General features: G+C 38.8%; 2 protein-coding genes across 7 annotated transcripts in view; one reads left to right on the top strand and one right to left on the bottom strand.

The window, feature by feature from the left end:
• tax1bp1b (Tax1 (human T-cell leukemia virus type I) binding protein 1b) overlaps positions 1–18,944 on the bottom strand; it is a 98,543-nt gene that overhangs the window by 33,200 nt on the left and 46,399 nt on the right. The window lies entirely within an intron of this gene.
• Positions 436–17,846, top strand: hibadhb (3-hydroxyisobutyrate dehydrogenase b). The gene is made up of 8 exons (XM_079624614.1): positions 436–565; positions 1,182–1,342; positions 1,483–1,592; positions 2,791–2,912; positions 14,546–14,679; positions 14,773–14,849; positions 15,008–15,164; positions 16,719–17,846. The coding sequence occupies exons 1-8, from the start codon at positions 496–498 to the stop codon at positions 16,875–16,877; spliced, it is 990 nt and encodes a 329-aa protein (XP_079480740.1). The 5' UTR covers positions 436–495; the 3' UTR covers positions 16,878–17,846.

The following is an 18,944-nucleotide window of genomic DNA, read 5'->3' as shown; positions in this document are numbered from 1 at the left end:
CTAATAAATGAACACTGGCAGTGGCACATTAATAGAAACGTGACTAGCGATATCTTGACTGTACTCAAATCAACATGTTTATATTTATCAAGTAACCTTGACATATTCAGTTATATTCTCGCGTTGTTTTATAGATAAATTAAATTTCGTACGAGTTAAATGTCCAAAGAGTGAGTAACGTTAGTGGAACAGTAAGACAAATGTTTCTGTTTGCATGTACAATTCAAAGACAGAAAAGCAGTAAAACCCTTTTTATTAAATACAAATAATAATAGTTTGTTGAGATTAATGCAATAACATACTAAATAAAGGCAGTTATAAGTTATTTATTTATGTTCTAAATAAATCTATTATGAGATCTTGAGGATGTCCCGCCTTCCCTTGAATGCCATTGGATGAGGAGATCCGAGCTGAATAAAACGTATGGAGGCTCATGTGTCAATCATCGATTATCCAATCGCGTCACTGTAAGTCGAAGGTCAAGAGCGAAGCAGCATGGCCGCTCTGTTAAGGGGTTCGAGGTGTCTAGTAGGAAAGTGTCATAACCATGTCAGCGCCGTGCAGGGTAATGTGTTTGCATTGTTATTCTAAAATTGTATAGGGTTTTTTTCCCGCTACTGTGGATTTCCATGCATATTTTCCGTGAAGCAAAATCTGATATAATGCAATGCACTGGGAGCGCTCGATAGCTGTTAGGCTAAAGTCACAGACGTGTGTATGTCACTGAAACACAAGTAGACAATTTTACTAAATGTCACCAGAATCTTCCGCCATTTAACTAAATTATGGACAGTTGTTAAACTGTTGCATTTGCTAACCAGTCTTTTCCGATAAATGTGGGAGTGAGATGTAATTTGTCATTAATAAGTCAAGTTCATCTAAACAGATTGCAACTTGCAAAGGGACAAAGCATTCTTGAGATTCAAGTGAAGTATACAAGCATTTGATTTAGTTGTTTTAATTGAGCTTGTGATCTGTTTAAATTTTTTTTGTTTATTTTAGTCTTATATATTAAACAGGAAATGTTTAATATAAAATTTGGACAAGTCAGCCTCTTGATCAACATGCACAGACTATGCACATCTTATTTAGATTATTTTAATCTGCTTCAGTCAATGCTAAAATATACCATGTGATATTCTAAATTTGACACTAAATAGATAATTCATGTCTTTTCTTAGTCTCCATCAGGTCCATGGCCTCTAAAACCCAGGTGGGCTTCATTGGCCTGGGGAACATGGGAAACCCAATGGCAAAGAACCTCATAAAACATGGATATCCAGTGATAGCCTCAGATGTATTTCCAGAGTCCTGCAAAGAGTTACAGGAGCTTGGAGCTCAGGTCAGGATAACGGACATAAAACGTAACTTGGTCACATCTGACTTGCGTTAAACACCATGATGTACATGCTTTGTATGATTGATTACATCTTAGTTGTTCCCTTGGATGAGCCTCTCTGACTGTTCATGCTCTGTTCTCAGATCCTGGATAACCCTGCGGATGTGGCGGACAAGGCAGATCGTATCATCACAATGCTTCCCTCCAGCCCCAATGTTGTAGATGTGTATACAGGCGCAAATGGTATTCTGAAGTAAGAACATCCTTTCTGTACAGGCTAAATAATCAACATTTGAGCATCAGTTTAATTAGGAAACTAACTTGATGAAAAAAGTCAAATCCAACATTTATTCAGCCAAACTTAAAGGAACAGTTCACCCAAAAATGAAAATCTCATCATTTACTCAAGCCTTATTTGACAGCCGAACACAATCGAAGTTATATTAAATAATATCCTGGTTCTTCCCAGTGGAAGCCGGCTATTCGGCCCAATTTCCGGTTTCTCGAACAGCCGGTTAAGGACGCGCGTGTTCAAGTCTTTCCAGCGTCTCAAAGGAATTTTGGTTAAATAAGACGCATGTTCTCATATGCAATTATCTCGTTTTAATCTGACTCCATGAATTAAAAAAGGTTCAATGTGCAATAAGGTTATGTTTACACTTAAAATAGTTACAACATGATGTAATGATAATTTAAACCATTTGCACCCAGCATAAATGTAAAATGTTGAGAGAGAGTGAGAGTGAGAGAGAGAGACTCTGTCTCAGTTCAGCATCCAAAGCAAAAAGACCAGAAGAACATTTGCAATCAAGTTTTGTCATCTCCTCCGACCATGTGACTAACACCTAGGTGTGAGATATTCAAACTGACCATCAGACCATCACCATTTCCCCCATTGTCCAAAATCTTAGCATTGCTGTACTGGAAATGTCTGAGAGAAAAGTAAGTGTCTTTGTTGCGTTGAAATAATCTTGGATTATTTCCAACCTTACACCAGCTTTGTAATGGCATTTAAATAAATCATAAGTCTAAAAGTTCTACCATTCATCATAAAAGTAATCCATGCGATACAAATCCAGTCGGTTAATAAATGCCTTTTGAAGCAAAGCAGAGGATTTCTTAAAGAAAGAAATTTAAATTTAAAAATATATACTATACATAAACTATAATCACTGGTTTCTGGCAACAGCCTGTTGAGGTCAAATGTGTGACTGGTGTTTTGTTTTCTAACTACTGCGCCTACATTATACGTCCTACATCAGCCGTGGCCGGAAGCCAGCAATTATTAGTTTACAAGTTTTAAACTGATTTCATAGGGCTTTTTAATATCCAGATTAAATAGAATTTTAGCTGAATTGATCGTGGTGAGAAACTTTTTTTCATCATTTAAAGAAATAACACATGTACTCTGTACCGAACAGGTCTTGTATTCTAAAATCTTTATTCAACAGGAAAGTAAAGAAGGGATCCCTACTCATTGATTCCAGCACTATTGATCCAGCGGTCTCCAAGGAGATGTCAGTTGCTGCAGAGAAAGTGGGAGCTGTTTTTATGGATGCCCCAGTGTCTGGAGGTGAGATGACAGAAACTCTCACTTCCTTTCCAACATCATACAAAGCACAGCCGTAGATGCAGTGACTCGCGTTGTATGCGGTAACCTTGATCTGAACCCTGACTGCACACAAACCACATATGTAAGTGTAGACAATGTTGTTAAGGTTTCATAAATCACACACCCATAGTCACAGTTCCGAAACTAGTCACTGTCTGGCAGAGGTGTCAAGTAACGAAGTACAAATACTTCGTTACCTTACTTAAGTAGAAATTTTGGGTGTCTATACTTTACTGGAGTAATTATTTTTCAGCCGACTTTTTACTTCTACTCCTTACATTTTCACGCAATTATTTATCTGTACTTTCTACTCCTTACATTTTAAAAATAGCCTCGTTACTCCCATTTAATTTCGGCTTGTTTTCATTACGGCTTGTCGTTGTCATCGTTCAAAAAAAAAAGACCAATAACACACGCGGTTAATAGCCTAGATCTGAGTTCTGCCTCCTAAACACACATCGCTAAACTGATTGGCTTTGTGTTTTCTTTCTAACTTGTGTGAAGCTGTAGTTACATTTGGTTGTGCGAAGCGCCAAAACTCCTCCGAAGGAAACCTAGAGATGCGGTAAGCGAAGGAGAAATCGACAGTTTTCTGCTCAAGAATACCGGGCAAATCGCGTCAAATATTGATTTGGGGACGTGTGTGTGTGTGTGTGTGTGTGTGTGTGGTGTGTGTGTGGTGTGTGTGTGTGTCCCTATACATTATAGGGTCAAAGTGATTCTATCTTCTGTTTCATGAAACGCATGTTAATGCTCAGTAGTACACATATATGGTTCTTTAATGTATTTGCATTGTATTAAAACTGAAATTCATTTTCTATGGGCATATATAGCCTACGGCTGAAACAGGTAGCCTAGTGCATCCCAAATTTTTCAACATTAACATTTTAATATAACATTATAGTCATTACAGCATTTAGAAAAAAAATTTTTTGAGGAGGTGGGGTAGTGCACTATAGGCCCCTGTGGCGCGACCTAAGCTTTTGTCCTTAATGGCATTTTTTTCCTTACATTACTTTTACTTTTATACTTTAAGTAGTTTTGAAACCAGTACTTTTACACTTTTACTTGAGTAAAAAGCTTGAGTTGATACTTCTACTTCTACAGAAGTCTTTTTAAACCCTAGTATCTATACTTCTACTTGATTAATGAATGTGAATACTTTTGACACCTCTGCTGTCAGGGAAGAGGTACAAGTACAAATCTTTGGCTCCAGTTCAAACATTGTGGTTTTCGCAAATCACAGGTTCGTGTTAATAATAGTGGAATTCCAGTTCCAATTCTAATCATAACCATCCTCTGGCTTTTATTTGTCCTTGCTCTATTGAAAGCTACACCAGTGTAGTTTGCTAAAGATAAATGTAATATGTAAATGTAATTACCAAGATACATTTATATTTAAATACAGGGTTCCCACGGGTCATGGAATTTCTGGAATGTCATGGAATTTTTAAAGGTCTATTCCAGACATTGAAAGTCAGGGAATTTTATATAGTTTTTGTCCAAGTCATGGAAAATCAGGGAATTTAGTTTGTTGCTTTAAATTTTAGTTTCCATTCATCAAAATTTAATTTTTCTATACTGAATTTTTTTATCGCGCTGTTTCACACATCTTTCTACGGAGCCCCTGAGGGGACTTTAGCAAAAAAATAATAATACGGACTTTTCGCGTGCACACGCGTTACAATTTCCGGTTTGGTTATAGTGTCATTACTACAAATGTGGGAAAAGGGATGAGATGAGAGTGTGCTTGGAGCATGCCTCCAGAGATTTGTCTTATTATAGGGAGGTTGTTTGTGGACTGTGCTTTACTGTTAGCCTGGGAAAACCCAGACCACTTCCGGCAAATTTAGATTTGCTCTGCAAGTGGGTCTGGCAAAGAGCCCATTGAAACCCATTTCCAATCCGTCGAAATCGCGGCACCAATCAGAAACGTTGGGGTGGGCTTTACACGATGACGACAGAGCAGAGACGGTGACGCAGATTTTGTACATTACAAAGATGGATGCCGCCGTGGACAAAGATGGATGCCGCCGTGGAACATCACAACATCACTCGTTCGAATCAGCTATCGCGTCTGTTTCAAGCGATTTAAAATTGTCATTTTCGTTAACACAAACAGAGAATTGCTGAGAGTCTCGAGATGTTTCTCCGTCGCTCTGCATACGTCATGTTATTCATCGCTCTGATTGGTTTTAGATCTATCCGACGTCCGTTGGTGACGCCCCTGTGGAAATGAATTGTCTATGGAGCTTTGCCAGACCCTAACTCAGTTACAACTGAGAGTGGTCTGGGTTTTCCCAGGCTACTTTACTGTAAGAAAAAAAGCATGAATATCACATAAATGAATATCAGGTCCCACATCATTGATTACATAATCCGAGAGTAGCCTATTTCTTTTCGTTTTGAATTGTTTCATTTAAAGACATTCCAAGCTATCTTCAGATGTATTTCTCATGTATGCGAGGCATACACAGAGTTTCGGTTAATTTATGATGGTGTGTGGTGGGCGTTCTGGCGCAATATGGCTGCCGTCGCATCATCCTGGTGGATGCTGCACATTGGTGGTGGTTGAGGAGATTCCCCCCTTCTATGTAAAGCGCTTTGAGTGTCCAGAAAAAGCGCTATATAAATGTAATGAATTATTATTATGATGAGATGTGCAATGCAAGTGACCGCGGCGCGCCTCCATGATTGTTGTCGGCTATATATTTGCTTCTCATTTATTAAATGCAGGCCAAATTTTTTTTAAATTAAGATACAATTTATACAAAACAAATTTACTTTAAAGCTGCCGTCGGCAACATTTTTTTTATCAAATTCAGTGAAATTGACACTATAATCCGACAGAACAACATAAATAAGGTGGTTTTAGAAAAAACCCGAGCTTCTAACTCCACCTGGAGCGTGTTATTTTGTTTTGCAAAAATCCACCGCTCCCGGATCATCGGGTCTAATCAGCGCAGGGGGGTGTGAGATCTGACTGTCAATCACAGGTCGTGCACAAATCACAGATCCCCCTCCCTCGCGCAGACGCGGACGTTACAATATCACATGCACACGACACGCCTGAAGTTCGCCTGAAGATTGTACGAAGCGTGATGGCAGAGAGAAAATCTAGTTCTTCGGTTTTTGCTATCTATGGATACCGTAGATTAGCCAGGGCAGCCTACCTCCGAGTCTATGGTGTTGATCGATGCTGAAGAGACGGACGCGTTCACAGAAAATCAGGTTTTCTTCTTTCTGTCCTCTGTTTCAGTGTGTGGTGGGTGATTTGCAGGTTTGTTGATAGGAAAGAGTTTTATCACCTGCCTCATCTTACCCATTTTCTTAATCCAGCCATTGGTGTGGACTCCTTGAGTTATAGACTAAATCAAAAGTCACCATCTGGGAATTGATCTTATGACCTCAACTTATGGTGGAGATGGAGACAAGTGCTGAAAATCAGTGACTAATGCGGTCATCTCTCATGTAACCCTTATTTTAGAAACGCATATTTATGCGTATATAATATACATATATATGACCATATAGGGCTGTAAACGTTTAATCGCGATTAATTGAATCCAAAAGTTTGTTTACATAATATATGTGTGTATAATTATTTTGTATATAAATACACACACATGCATGTATATAATTGAGAAATATTTGCATTTATATACTGCATAGTGCATACGGTATATATTTGTATATGATTTATATTATATATAAATAGAACTATATACAAAATAATTATACACATATTATGTAAACAAAAACTTTTATTTTGGATTTGATTAATCGCAATTAATCGTTTACAGCCCTAATATATATATATATATATATATATATATATATATATATAATGATAAAATTATAGGGAATATAGGAAACTTTTCTGATTTGTCCATGCTTGTAGTTCTGACCTGGCATGGGGAGAATAGACTCTAGTTGTGTCCCAAATGACACATTCTATGCACTTTTACTATGCACTGTATGCTCTATTGTCTAGTGTGTAAATTTTTTATGAGGTTAGTTTGTCCTAAAGCATTGGAGTCTGGTAGCCCCTCCCCTTTTGCTACACAATGAAATCTATGACAGAGTTCAACGTTCCACACTTCGTTTTGTGCTCAAATCATCTGGGTATTTGAATTTTTTTTTTTTTTTTTTTTAGTGTGAGCACCCTACTCTGTTTACAGTATAAGATAGTGAAGAATAGCACTTAGTTTGCAAATTTGGACACTGTCTGAATCTGTGCAGATCTACATTCTTCAATATTCAAGATCATTTTGACCTAAATAATTTAATGTGCCAATTTGCCAAACAAATGATTTGTCCTAAGTCGTTACCAAGACCGGTAGACTGAGTTTCATAAAGATAGGTCTCTTGACTAATAAGGGCAGCAGTGAGGTTTGCGAACTGCGGAGAGTGAAATTAACTGGACAGAGAATGATTCAAGCCTTAGTTTTATTTCTGTCCATTTTGTAGCCTCATAAGGCCAACTTCCTTTGAGCATCCTAGTCTATAGGGATGTCACGGCACCAAAGTTCCAGTAGTCGGTACCGATACCATTAAAACGATTCTTGGTACCACAGCAAAATCTGTTGGAACTATTTTTCTATTTTATTTAACTACCGGTAATTAGAAAAAAAAAAAAAATTCAATTACTTTATTATTTATGACGTTAATCATAAGTAAATAATACATATAAGCATTGAAGGCTACATACTGTAAAACGCAAATATTGAGAAATATTGCTTAAAAATAAGCAACCTTCTATGCACTTATTATTACTAGTAGTAGTATTTTTAATACATGGAGACGTAGTTAAATCTATTGTACAGTAGACTAATATAATTCTTTCTGTCCATTTTTTTTCAAAGGTAAACCGAACTTTTATTTTGACTTCGGTACCGACACAACTGTTGACTTTTAACAGAGCAAAGCTTGAACATCCTCTTTCCGTACGTTTTGAGACTTTAGACAGATTTATATGAACTGAATGCTTAGACATCAGTAGGACTATTCACACTCCTCTTAACCACGGATCATTGTTTTAACCCCTGCTTTTAAAATTGTCAATTACTCACCCTCATGTCGTTCAAAACCATTTTGAACCGATTCAATTTTAGACGTGTGAGAACAAACCTCTTGCGGAAGCTCAAACGTGTTGCGTGAAACACGAGAACAAACCTCACTGGTACTCGCACATCAAGTGAACATGCTTGAGCTTCCATTAACCACAACTGATATACGAGTTAAGTTTATATGTGAATAAAAGCCTAAATTAAATCTGTTCAACATATAAAGCTATCATTTTTTTTCAGAAAATTCAGACCAAACCGCTCAATTCATATGCAATAGTTTTACGATCTCTATGAACTTTTTGATGAGTCATTGCGTAGCTGTCAATGGAGCGACAAAGCTCTCAGATTTCATCAAAAAGATCTTCATTTGAGTTCCGAAGATGAACGGAAGTCTTGCGGGTTTGGAAAGACATGAGGGTGAGTACTTAATGTAAGGGATCGTTTCACACTTTTAATTCAGAAACGTGGTTAAAACTGCGTTTTACCAGGAGCAGGATAAGCCGTGCTTTTGCTTTGTTAACCCCGCATTGTGTAGCCAAACTTGTACGGTGTGAAATGAAGCCGTGTTAGAAATAGAATGTTATGACTAGATGCTTAGCAACCGACAGCCAATCACATACCTCATATTCACATGCTTTGAACAGTCACCGAAACATTATGCGTTGTATAATAATGATAATTTATGTTGGAAATGCCAGCTGGAGATGGGTACCTTTCTACACTGTATTTTGGGAATGTAGTCTGGTCAAACCATTTTGGATACAAGTTATGGATGTTATAAGTTGCTGGTATGGCTCCAAAATATATTTAAACCCTAAATTATGCTTATTAGGTGACAAGTCCCAAATACCAAATGTTTCAAAAGGTGTATTTTCTGTTATTATGGAATGCATCACAGTGGCCAGCAGGATTGTTCTAAGACAGTGAGAGCCCCAGAATGAAATGAGTGATCCAGTGCAATGGTGGAAATGGCATCGTATGAATGAATGCTTAGCAGAGTTAAGTGTTAGAGAGGAGGGGGTGTCTCCCTGGGATGAGCTTCGGTCACATATTACAGTCAAAGTTCAAAATGAATAGGTTTTTATCTAAATAAAAAAAACGTTTATTTTGTTTTTTCTTTTATCGTTAATATGTGCCTATTAGGGGTGTAGCGGTACACAGTCACGGTTCGGTACGTAGTTGGTACAGTTCAGTCTCCTTTAGTGTATTAAGCACAAACATAATTCACTCTTGCAGAGGTCATGTGGTGACAATGGCAGATGCACAACGTTTAATGTTATGCTTTTTCAAGAAATTGCTGGGAAGATGAGTGAGAATGTGTCTACTTCACCTTTCAATCTGGAGATAGCGAATTAAGTGGTACCTGAGGCTTCCCATTTTCTGGGCACGCGCATGTCATCACTGGACTGTTGTAGAGAGACTTCCACGACACAAATCAGCACAATTTGGGAAGCCAAAACCAGCAGGAATATCACCCTGTAGCCCAAGACTGGTTGCCCACTAAAGCTAAGCAGGGCTGAGCCTGGTCAGTACCTGGATGGGAGACCTCCTGAGAAAACCAGGTTGCTGCTGGAAGAGGTGTTTGTGAGGTCAGCAGGGGGCGCTCACCCTGTGGTCTGTGTGGGTCCTAACGCCCCAGTATAGTGATGGGGACACTATACTGTCAAAGAGCACCGTCCTTCGGATGAGACGTTAAACCGAGGTCTTGACTCCCTGTGGTCATTAAAAATCCCAGGATGTCCTTCGAAAAAGAGTAGGGGTGTAACCCCGGCATCCTGGCCAAATTTGCCCCTTGACCTCTGTCCATCATGGCCTCCTAATCATCCCCATATACTGATTGGCTTCATCGGTCTCCTCTCCACCAGTAAGCTGATGTGTGGTGGGCGTTCTGGCACAATATGGCTGCCGTCGCATCATCCAGGTGGATGCTGCACATTGGTGGTGGTTGAGGAGATTCCCCGCTTCCATATGTGAAGTGCTTTGAGGTCCCAGAAAAAGCGCTATATAAATGTAACTTATTATTATTAATTCCATGATGCGACTGTAGTATATAATTTAACAGCGGGAATGATGGCTACATTCGTATAGTGTTTACGTGTCTCAAAAGTTACAAATAAAGCCACAATAAGCTCATGGAGCGAACATGTCAATCATCTTGATGGATGACGCAGAGGAAAAGCTGACCATTTAAGAGTCAGACGGTTTTTACTCACAAGTGACTTGCGTGAACACATTTTGGTACACTTTGAAAGGTTGCCTTGTAAAAGTGAACCGAACCAAGGTGAAATGCAACATTGTTACAAATTAAGTCCCTATTTTGAAAACAAAAACAATCTATAGGTGTGAAAACAGCCTAAGACCTTTTATGAAACTGTAAAGGGTCTGGTTTTAATGGAGACTAATCTAGTCCCAAATACTGTCCCAGGTCTTCATTCAGGGTTTTTTACCCCAAAATTGTTGTACATGGCATAAACAGAAAAATATATATATAAAATCTATAAGAATAGGATCCTAGTTGAAAGTGGCTGGAGTTAATTCTCTGTTTCCTTGATCATTCAGTGTTGAAGAATGGGGATGTGAATAACTATTTGACATGACTTCAAAAACCTTAGAGAGAGACTTAGTTCCGTTTTGAAGACACGTTTAAGGCTCAGAGAGCCTATATACGCATATATCCTTTAAATAGGGTAATATACATTCATATGAGCGTTCAATAGCAATCAGAATTGGCTGTATAGTGTGATGTACTGTACACATACTTTTCTCAGTGTTCAATTCTGTGAGCCTCTTATAAACTTGACTGAGGTGTGAAAACTGCATGCGTTGTCGCGTTACAAGAAATGTTTAACTCAGTCAACAGCTAGTTTGTGCTTTATGACGATCCTCCTTTTTAATCAGGAAGTTGTTCCCTCTGGTCTTTGGGCACATAAAAACAATGTGCTTCTAGTTTGCTTTCCTTAAATTGTTGCCTCTCCCAATTCATATGCGTCAGTGGGGTTTGGCTAACATACCGTTGGACCCGCTCTTGGTTTGTGAAACAGTCATAAGAAATCCACAGACCTGCTCATTCTCTTTACTTAGACCCTCCAGACATTATTCTCAGCTCCGTGTAAGCGCCTGTGAAGGAGGCTTAATGAAACGTGAGCCACAACAAACTGTCCCTGACGTCATGCGTGTCTGTGTTCACAGCAGATGGCGAAGTGCTTGTGTATTTATAGAACTTTCCTCTCTAAGAGTAATTATGGCACTTCGATGGTGTTACATTTTAAAGACCCATCCTCTCAAACTTTTAGACTTAAAACGGGTTACTAGTGGGATGTGCAAACAATCACATTAGATCTATAGTCACCAATTAATTTAGTCACTTGTTCATGCAGGTGATTTGCTCATTCTCTGATTGGTCATTTTCACTGACACTTTTACTTTTGTTCCAATGCTCTTCTGTGGAACTTGTATGTCAGTTTAAAAGGTTTGTTCACCCAAAAAATTTTAATCTGGCATTTACTCACCCTCACGTTCCAAACTTGTACAGACTTTTACTTTTAGAACACAAGGAGCTGTTTTAAAGAATGTTTCAGCTGTTTTTAAAGCTTACAATGGAAGTCACTGGCGTCTATCGTCTAGTATTTTCAAGTTCCAAAAAGAACATTAATGCATACAAGGTCTTCTGGAGTGACTAAGAATTACTTTGTGTGATGAACAAATCCAAATTGAATAGTAATTAGCTAAAAAAAAATCTAAACAACGAAGACAATCACATCAAAACGGAGACAAACCTCAAATGTCAGCAAACATCAAACCTCATTTGTTCTTGGATGTCACATGACCAAGCATGAAATTAAGTTTGAAGTAACACAGACTACATCAAATATGGTAACACAGAGTAAATAAAGGCTTAATTCTGTTCATACAAATCTGTACATCTTGCACAAAAACAGCTCCAACTTTCTTCAAAATACCTTATTTTGTATTCTGCAAAAGAAAGTCAGTCATACTGGTTTAGAACAATATGAGGGTGAGTAAATTACATTTTTCATTTTTGTGAACTATCCCTGTGACGCAAGTAATTTAGCTCACGGTTTCACAGACAAGGCTTAAAGGGGTGGTTCAGGATTTTGGACATCGGACCTCATTTTCAAGTTAGCCTGGTTGTTATTCATCAGTGGAGACAGTTTAAAAAAAAAATTCATCCAGTCCTTACAGTTGCATAGTTTGCTAGCGCGAGTCAACGGTATATGCTAGCCTGCCATTTAAAAACAGTTTTACCCACTCCACAGTACACCAAAATCAAATAAATTATAACGCCAGACTATCGATGTAAATGTCTATTTAGAGAATATTGTTAGAAATCAAAGTAGTCTTGCATCTCAATGATCGCATTACATTTACAGGAACTAGTTTCTCAGCAGGGGCGGAATTTTACTTTGCTCCGGTTATTAGTACTGCGCCGAAAAGTAACCACAGAACAGAAGCGCACTACAGTCGGGACGTTTAGTTAGCGTCTGTGTATTCCGGCTCATACATGTACGGTTCGTTAAATAAAACACATTCCTTGTCTTCATCGTCTCCAAAGTCTGAAACATTGGCATGGCTTTCAAACGTGGCCATACTCCTAAGTCCTATGTTGATTTCTTCGTTAAATATACTCTGCTTCTGTAGTGATGAGTGTCAGCGGCAGGTAAATACACTTGCGTGATTGTTATGTGGACCGGCTCTCTCGGTTGCCTAGGTAACTTAATATCACTCCGCCGCTGCTATAGACTGTTCCCTGTATTTATTAGCACAAAGTATAACTATTGCAATGCGATGAAAGGGTAGTTTGATTTCTAACACTTGAAAATGAGGTCCGATGTCCAAAATTCTGAACCACCCCTTTAAGCCTTGTATTCCTTTAAGCTTTACGTTCACAGAAATAACTGACTGTGTTTGTGAACTTTGTGTGTTTTGACATAACATTGTGTATTTGACAGTTTTAGCGCAAATAAGTTGTGAAAGATAACTTGGTTTAATACTCATGGGACGCACAGTCTGACAGCCAGCTCTTTGTGCGCGTGCTTCGGATGTGTGCATTCAGAAAACCATATATCAGAAGTTTAGGCTTATATGAATTTAAAACGCATGCAGATAATAAACTTTCATGATGATGAAGAACTGCAATGCCACGTAAGCGTGTTTTGTTAGTTTCTGGCAGATTACCCGAGGCACAAGCTGTAAAGGCTCCACCCTCTTCTGGAAAGCGAGGTGGGGAGCAGCAGCTCATTTGCATTTAAAGATACATGCACTAAAGCAGCATGTTTTTTCATCCACTCTAAAATAATTTCAACATGGTTTAATGATCTCTGGGGTATTTTAAGCTGAAACTTCAGACATATTCTGGGGACACTTGAGACTTCTATCACATCTTGTAAAAAGGGTCATAATAGGTCCCCTAAAATATCAGTGCCATTGTTTTGTCTGAAGATACACACACCAGTAATGTTTTTTTTTTCTACGGCACATTTATAAAAACAACTTAAATACCCTAATTCACCTTTGGCTAAGCCCCGCCCCCCTTAGTTACTGTTGCTACCTCCGACAACTTCATCTGGGCTCTGGTTTGGTATCAACATGGCTTATGCTGTGACGGCTCTTCCTGCTGAAATTTTATCAAACTTTTATAAAGCAGCAAATAAAGTGTCCGATAGAAGTAGGCAAAAGGGGCTCAGTGGCTATATTCAAGACATACGGTGAGACGCAAGCAACAACAAGGCATCCAAATAGAGGCAAAGCATAACGGTCACAGTCAAAAAATGAGCCACAGCATATCCTAATCGAGACAGAGGCTGGGACTCACAATATCAGGAGAAACACTGTCATGCAGAGCTGGGTAGGTCTCTATTGACTTTTATAATCGTTATTATTTACAAAGCAAACGGACTACGCGAGTATAAAGTTGTATTTATTAGCAGCGTGTGCTAGCGTATCAACAATTAGCTGCTAGGGCAGAGAACCGAAATCATAATAACCTAAACCAGCATAAAACTGTCTAACTAGTATAACTTCACAGTAAGGTTAAAAGCTAAATGTATCTTAGAGCAAAAGTGTGTTGTTGATCTTGAGGGGTTTCGCTGACTGAGGACGTCAACACAGTTAAATCCAAAGACGACACTTGTCAGTATTTAACTTCGGTTTTGGGAAGGGGAAAAAACGGACACCCCCTCCAACCTCTCTGGGAAACGCGTATCTGTGTTACAAATGCCCCAGGCACAACGTTTAACCATATTATTGATAAAACGACGACGTAATAGCCTGCCGAGACCAAAAATATGAGACGCCTGCGTTGAAGTCAATGGAGCGCTGTGAAAAAGTGTCGGAGCCTCTGTGAGAGCTCGTTCTTGGCTGCGCTGTGATTGGTCAATCTACATTCTAGGGCGTGGCTTAGCCAAAGGCGAATTGAATTAAGGCTTAATCCTGGCTTAATCTGTCTGCGAAACCAGGCCTAGGTGTAATATGAATGATTGGCATTGTTTTCTTTATTTTTCTCAGGTGTTGGTGCTGCCAATTCAGGGAAGCTCACCTTTATGGTGGGTGGGCCAGAGGAGGAGTTCAATGCAACCAAGGAGCTTCTGACCTGTATGGGCGCTAATGTGGTGTACTGCGGCCAAGTTGGCACTGGACAGGTACAAACAGGATGCGATTAAGAATATAGTGGCATTCTTGGAAAGGTGCTGATTTATGCTGTCCAGGGGTTCATCTTTCTTCCTTGTTTGTAGGCAGCTAAAATCTGCAACAATATGCTGCTGGCCATTGGGATGATTGGAACAGCAGAGACCATGAACTTGGGAATCAGGTGCAGTTTACAGTTGAATTACTTGATTCAGTAAATTACTTCAATGATACAGCTATCTTGATGCTGTTACTCTTGCTACAGATTTAATTATTTTCTACTTTTTAGCCTTTTTTAGCCTACTTTTTTTATTTATTGGAGATTATTTTGTGCAATCACAGATTAGGGCTTGATCCGAAGCTTCTTGCAAAGATCTTGAACATGAGCTCTGGCCGCTGCTGGTCAAGTGACACATACAACCCTGTCCCGGGAGTGATGGAGGGAGTGCCCTCAGCAAACAACTACCAGGGTGGCTTTGGAACTACACTAATGGCCAAGGTTTGCTTTCATATAAAAATGTATTTTCTTTTTGTGATCATTTTAGAGGTGGTGCTGTTTGTTTTCACAGTCAAAACTAGGGAAATTTGCACCTTTTTAAATTCATCTGGTTTACACAGTATCTATCACTGCTATATTCATACACATTAATGCTATTGTATCATGTTTCCCAATGTTGTTGAGCATTGTGTAGATTCGCTTAGCCAGACCAATCACAGTTCGTTTTGTTCAGCGTCATGTTTGGGGGCAAGAAAATGTAACATTGATGGCTGTACAATAACAGCCCAGCATGTCAAACTATTATATAAAACTCATATTTTAAAGAGTATATGCCGTAAAACTTTGAAAATCCAGCATTTAGTTGATCCCGATAAGTGCTCATTGTTGTATGACAAGTGTTGACAAGTGTTGTAAACACGACTGATTTCTTCTTCCATGAAGGGGTTTGGCATCACAACGGTTCTGTTTCCAGGTTAAATAACGCGACATGTCTCCCGTAAATCCTGTATAATTCAGATGACTTTGAAACTCCTGAAGTGTTTCCAATTTTGTGTACCATATTTATCAGACCTAGAGGCTAAGACTTCATATTAACGCCGCTCTCATCAGAGTGGGTGGCATCAGATCTTCGATAACAGTATATCGTTGGTCACGTATTTCGAACTTCATTTCACCCTTAAACAAAGAACAAAAAATAACTTTGCCGTGAGTATATTGGGGCCTTAAGCACTTTTTTGTTAATCTACCCGAGTCAAACATTCGTGTAAAAGCATAATTAGAATGAAAACGCCACTTTTAAGTTTGACCGTATTTTCGTTTTCGGTCAAAATGTCTTTTGAATGGGGCACTACAATGAGAGCATCAAAATCGCTATTTTTAAAACACTAAGAAGGCTCGACACAACATGAAACTGTGCTTGAAGTATCATCAGGGGCTCTACACATGAACTTGAGCATTGACAACATTGTTTGTGTACACAGTTTACTAAAAATAAAGATTTTGAACAACTCCCTGTGTTTCCGTCCGCCGGCATTTTGTCAGTCAAAAGTAGTCGATCTCTAAATGCAACGTAATGAACTGACTCCATATGAGGAAATGTCATGAACTTGTAATTCCAATGAAAAGCATGACAACTTAGACACTTAGCTCATGGCAATATGTCATGGAAACAAGCTTTAGGCGCTTTCCATCTTTACTCTCCTCATGTTACGTTGCATTCGGAGATCGACTACTTTTGACTGACAAAATTCCAGCCACCGGAAACACTAACTGATAAAGTGAGTCGTACAAAACCTTTCTTTTTAGCAAACTTTGTGTACACAATGTTGTCAATGCTCAAGATCATGTGTAGAGCCCCTGGTGATACTTCAAGCACAGTGTCATGTTGTTTCGAGCCGTCTTAACGTTCTAAAAATAGCTGGGGTTTTTTTATTTTTTTTTATGCAAGAATGCGTCTTATGGGGAATTCAATTTAGGTCACCTACTTGCTAGTTCATTTTTAAAATGTGTAGTTATGCACATCCTTTATTGACACTTACTGACATTTATCCTCAGGATCTAGGACTTGCTCAGAATACAGCAACCAACACAAAGACCCCAGTGCCGTTGGGCTCTCTGGCCCATCAGATTTACCGTATGATGTGCGCACGCGGCTACGCCAGCAAAGACTTCTCATCTGTCTTCCAGTTCCTTCGAGAAGAGGAGGGCCAGTAGATGGCAACACTCTATGCCCCTTCCACAGCCTTACCCAGCACTACCTGCCTTGCACATGACCTGACTTGCAAAACTTTGACCCAACTTTGTGATTTCATTGGCATGCATGTGCTGGGAGCCATGAATGATTGAGTGAATGAATTAATGAATGAATACATGTGTAGATCGAAAAGACTGTGTGTTTGTACTTGTTTGAGGCTGTAAGTTCTTGATGGAAATATGTTACTCATGTGCGCCCACCATGTAGAATTAGTAATCCACCAATCAATTGATGAGATGCTGTGAATGGAAGTTTTGTTCTGATTTTTTCTTGCCTGTGCGGCTGTTATGTAGGTTAACGAAAGATTAAAAATTTATAATTTCATTCTCAAACTCAGATCAGCCATTACACTCCTTAAAAGCTTTCTGCAAACAGGTTTGCATATGTACAATTTTAGTTATGTTCTTAATGTGTCTTTGAGTCATATTTGGGGTTGGCTACTGTTGGTAATTGTGGTGTTGGATCTACATCGAATTCATGTCAATTTAAAACGCCTGGAAATTAAAGCAGGAAATATGTTGATTTGACGTTAAGACTGGCGTGTTGATACATGAATACACATTCATTTAACACCAACCAATGTTTCATCTGTACATAAACTCTAAGGGTTTTAAAACCTGGAATCTGAAGAGGTATTGCCAGGGAACTAAGCCAGTTACAATTAATGAATGTAGCTAACCAGTTGAAAGTGATGCAACACAGCACATATTTTATCTGGTCTCCTTCTCTCCTCAAGGTCACATGCAGTGGAATGTCTTTTGATGCTTTATGAAGCCTCACCTTGAATTCTGTGGCACGTAACATACACATTGCACAATAAAGATGAGTCATCAATACTAAGGATCTTTTGCACATCAAGGAAATTGTAATATTTTTGTTGGACTTGAGGGGAAAGTTCACTCAAAAATAAAAATTATATTTTCCATTCATGTTGTTCCAAACCTGAGGGGGTTTTTTTTCTTGTGAAACACAAAAGATATTTTTAAGCTGTTTTTGTCTGTTCATTGAAAGTTAATGGGGTCTAAAACAACATTAGACCCCACTGACTTTCATTGAGTGGACAAAAAATATATATACATTTTGTGATTCAAAGACAAAACGGGTTACGGTTTGTGAATTTCAAGGTTTGGAACCCAGTAAAAATATTAGAACAATTATAAATAAATGTGTAATATCTGTTTCTGTGCCCCGGCTGGCTTCGGTCACAGCTCCATGAAGCTGATACAGTCAAGACATGACCTTTCATTCTCTCACTTTCTCCCTTACTTGCTCACTTGTTTTTCTTTGCTCCTATTTCTCCATTCACCCTCAGAACTTTTCTTTGCCACCTCATGTTCTCTCATTGTCTTTTGCTTCTTTTCACACTCACTTTTGCTCTCCCAGTTTCCAAAATGCAGTCAGCGGTATGTTACTGATCTAAGAGCCACAGAGAGGACATAATGCTAGAGGTCACATGATCACAGGACAACCCCATAAAAAGTCCATTAAGCATGGAGGCCTAAGTGCTGTGTTGTAATCTAGTTGGCAGGTCTTACAAACAGAGGACCATGGGGTAGTTAGACTTCAGACAGCCAAAAATCCGGTTTGAACCATTTAACGCATGACATTCTCTGGTCATTGAAACACCTGAAGAAGAAAAAAAATCTCAGGCTTTTCTTAGAGGTAAATAAAACATTTCTAAAATGAAACATTTATCTTCTAACTGTTGTTCATTGTGCTCTTTTTATTCGAATAAGTATTCGTCTAGTTTTCTCTTCTCTCGCCGGGCGGCAGCAGCCAGCCATGTCAGATTTGGATTATTTTTGGCAAATGTGATTGTGAACAATCATCCAAACTGCTTAAGGCCACGTGGTGAACAACACGCATTCAGGCGATACATTCTGCGTCGATTGTAACATCTCAATTCCTGTTTCGTTATTTTTGTATTGTATTAATTGGTAGCCTTTATCCTTTTGCATAAGACATGTTTCTTAAAAATATCCAACAGGTGTAAGCTCTTATAGAGCTGCAATGGCTAACGGTGCTTT

The sequence above is a fragment of the Phoxinus phoxinus genome (assembly GCF_949152265.1).
Source record: "Phoxinus phoxinus genome assembly, chromosome: 10".
In the NCBI taxonomy this organism is placed as follows: domain Eukaryota; kingdom Metazoa; phylum Chordata; class Actinopteri; order Cypriniformes; family Leuciscidae; genus Phoxinus; species Phoxinus phoxinus.
The sequence above is the reverse complement of the archived record's forward strand: the minus strand, read 5'-3'. Positions and strand labels throughout refer to the sequence as shown.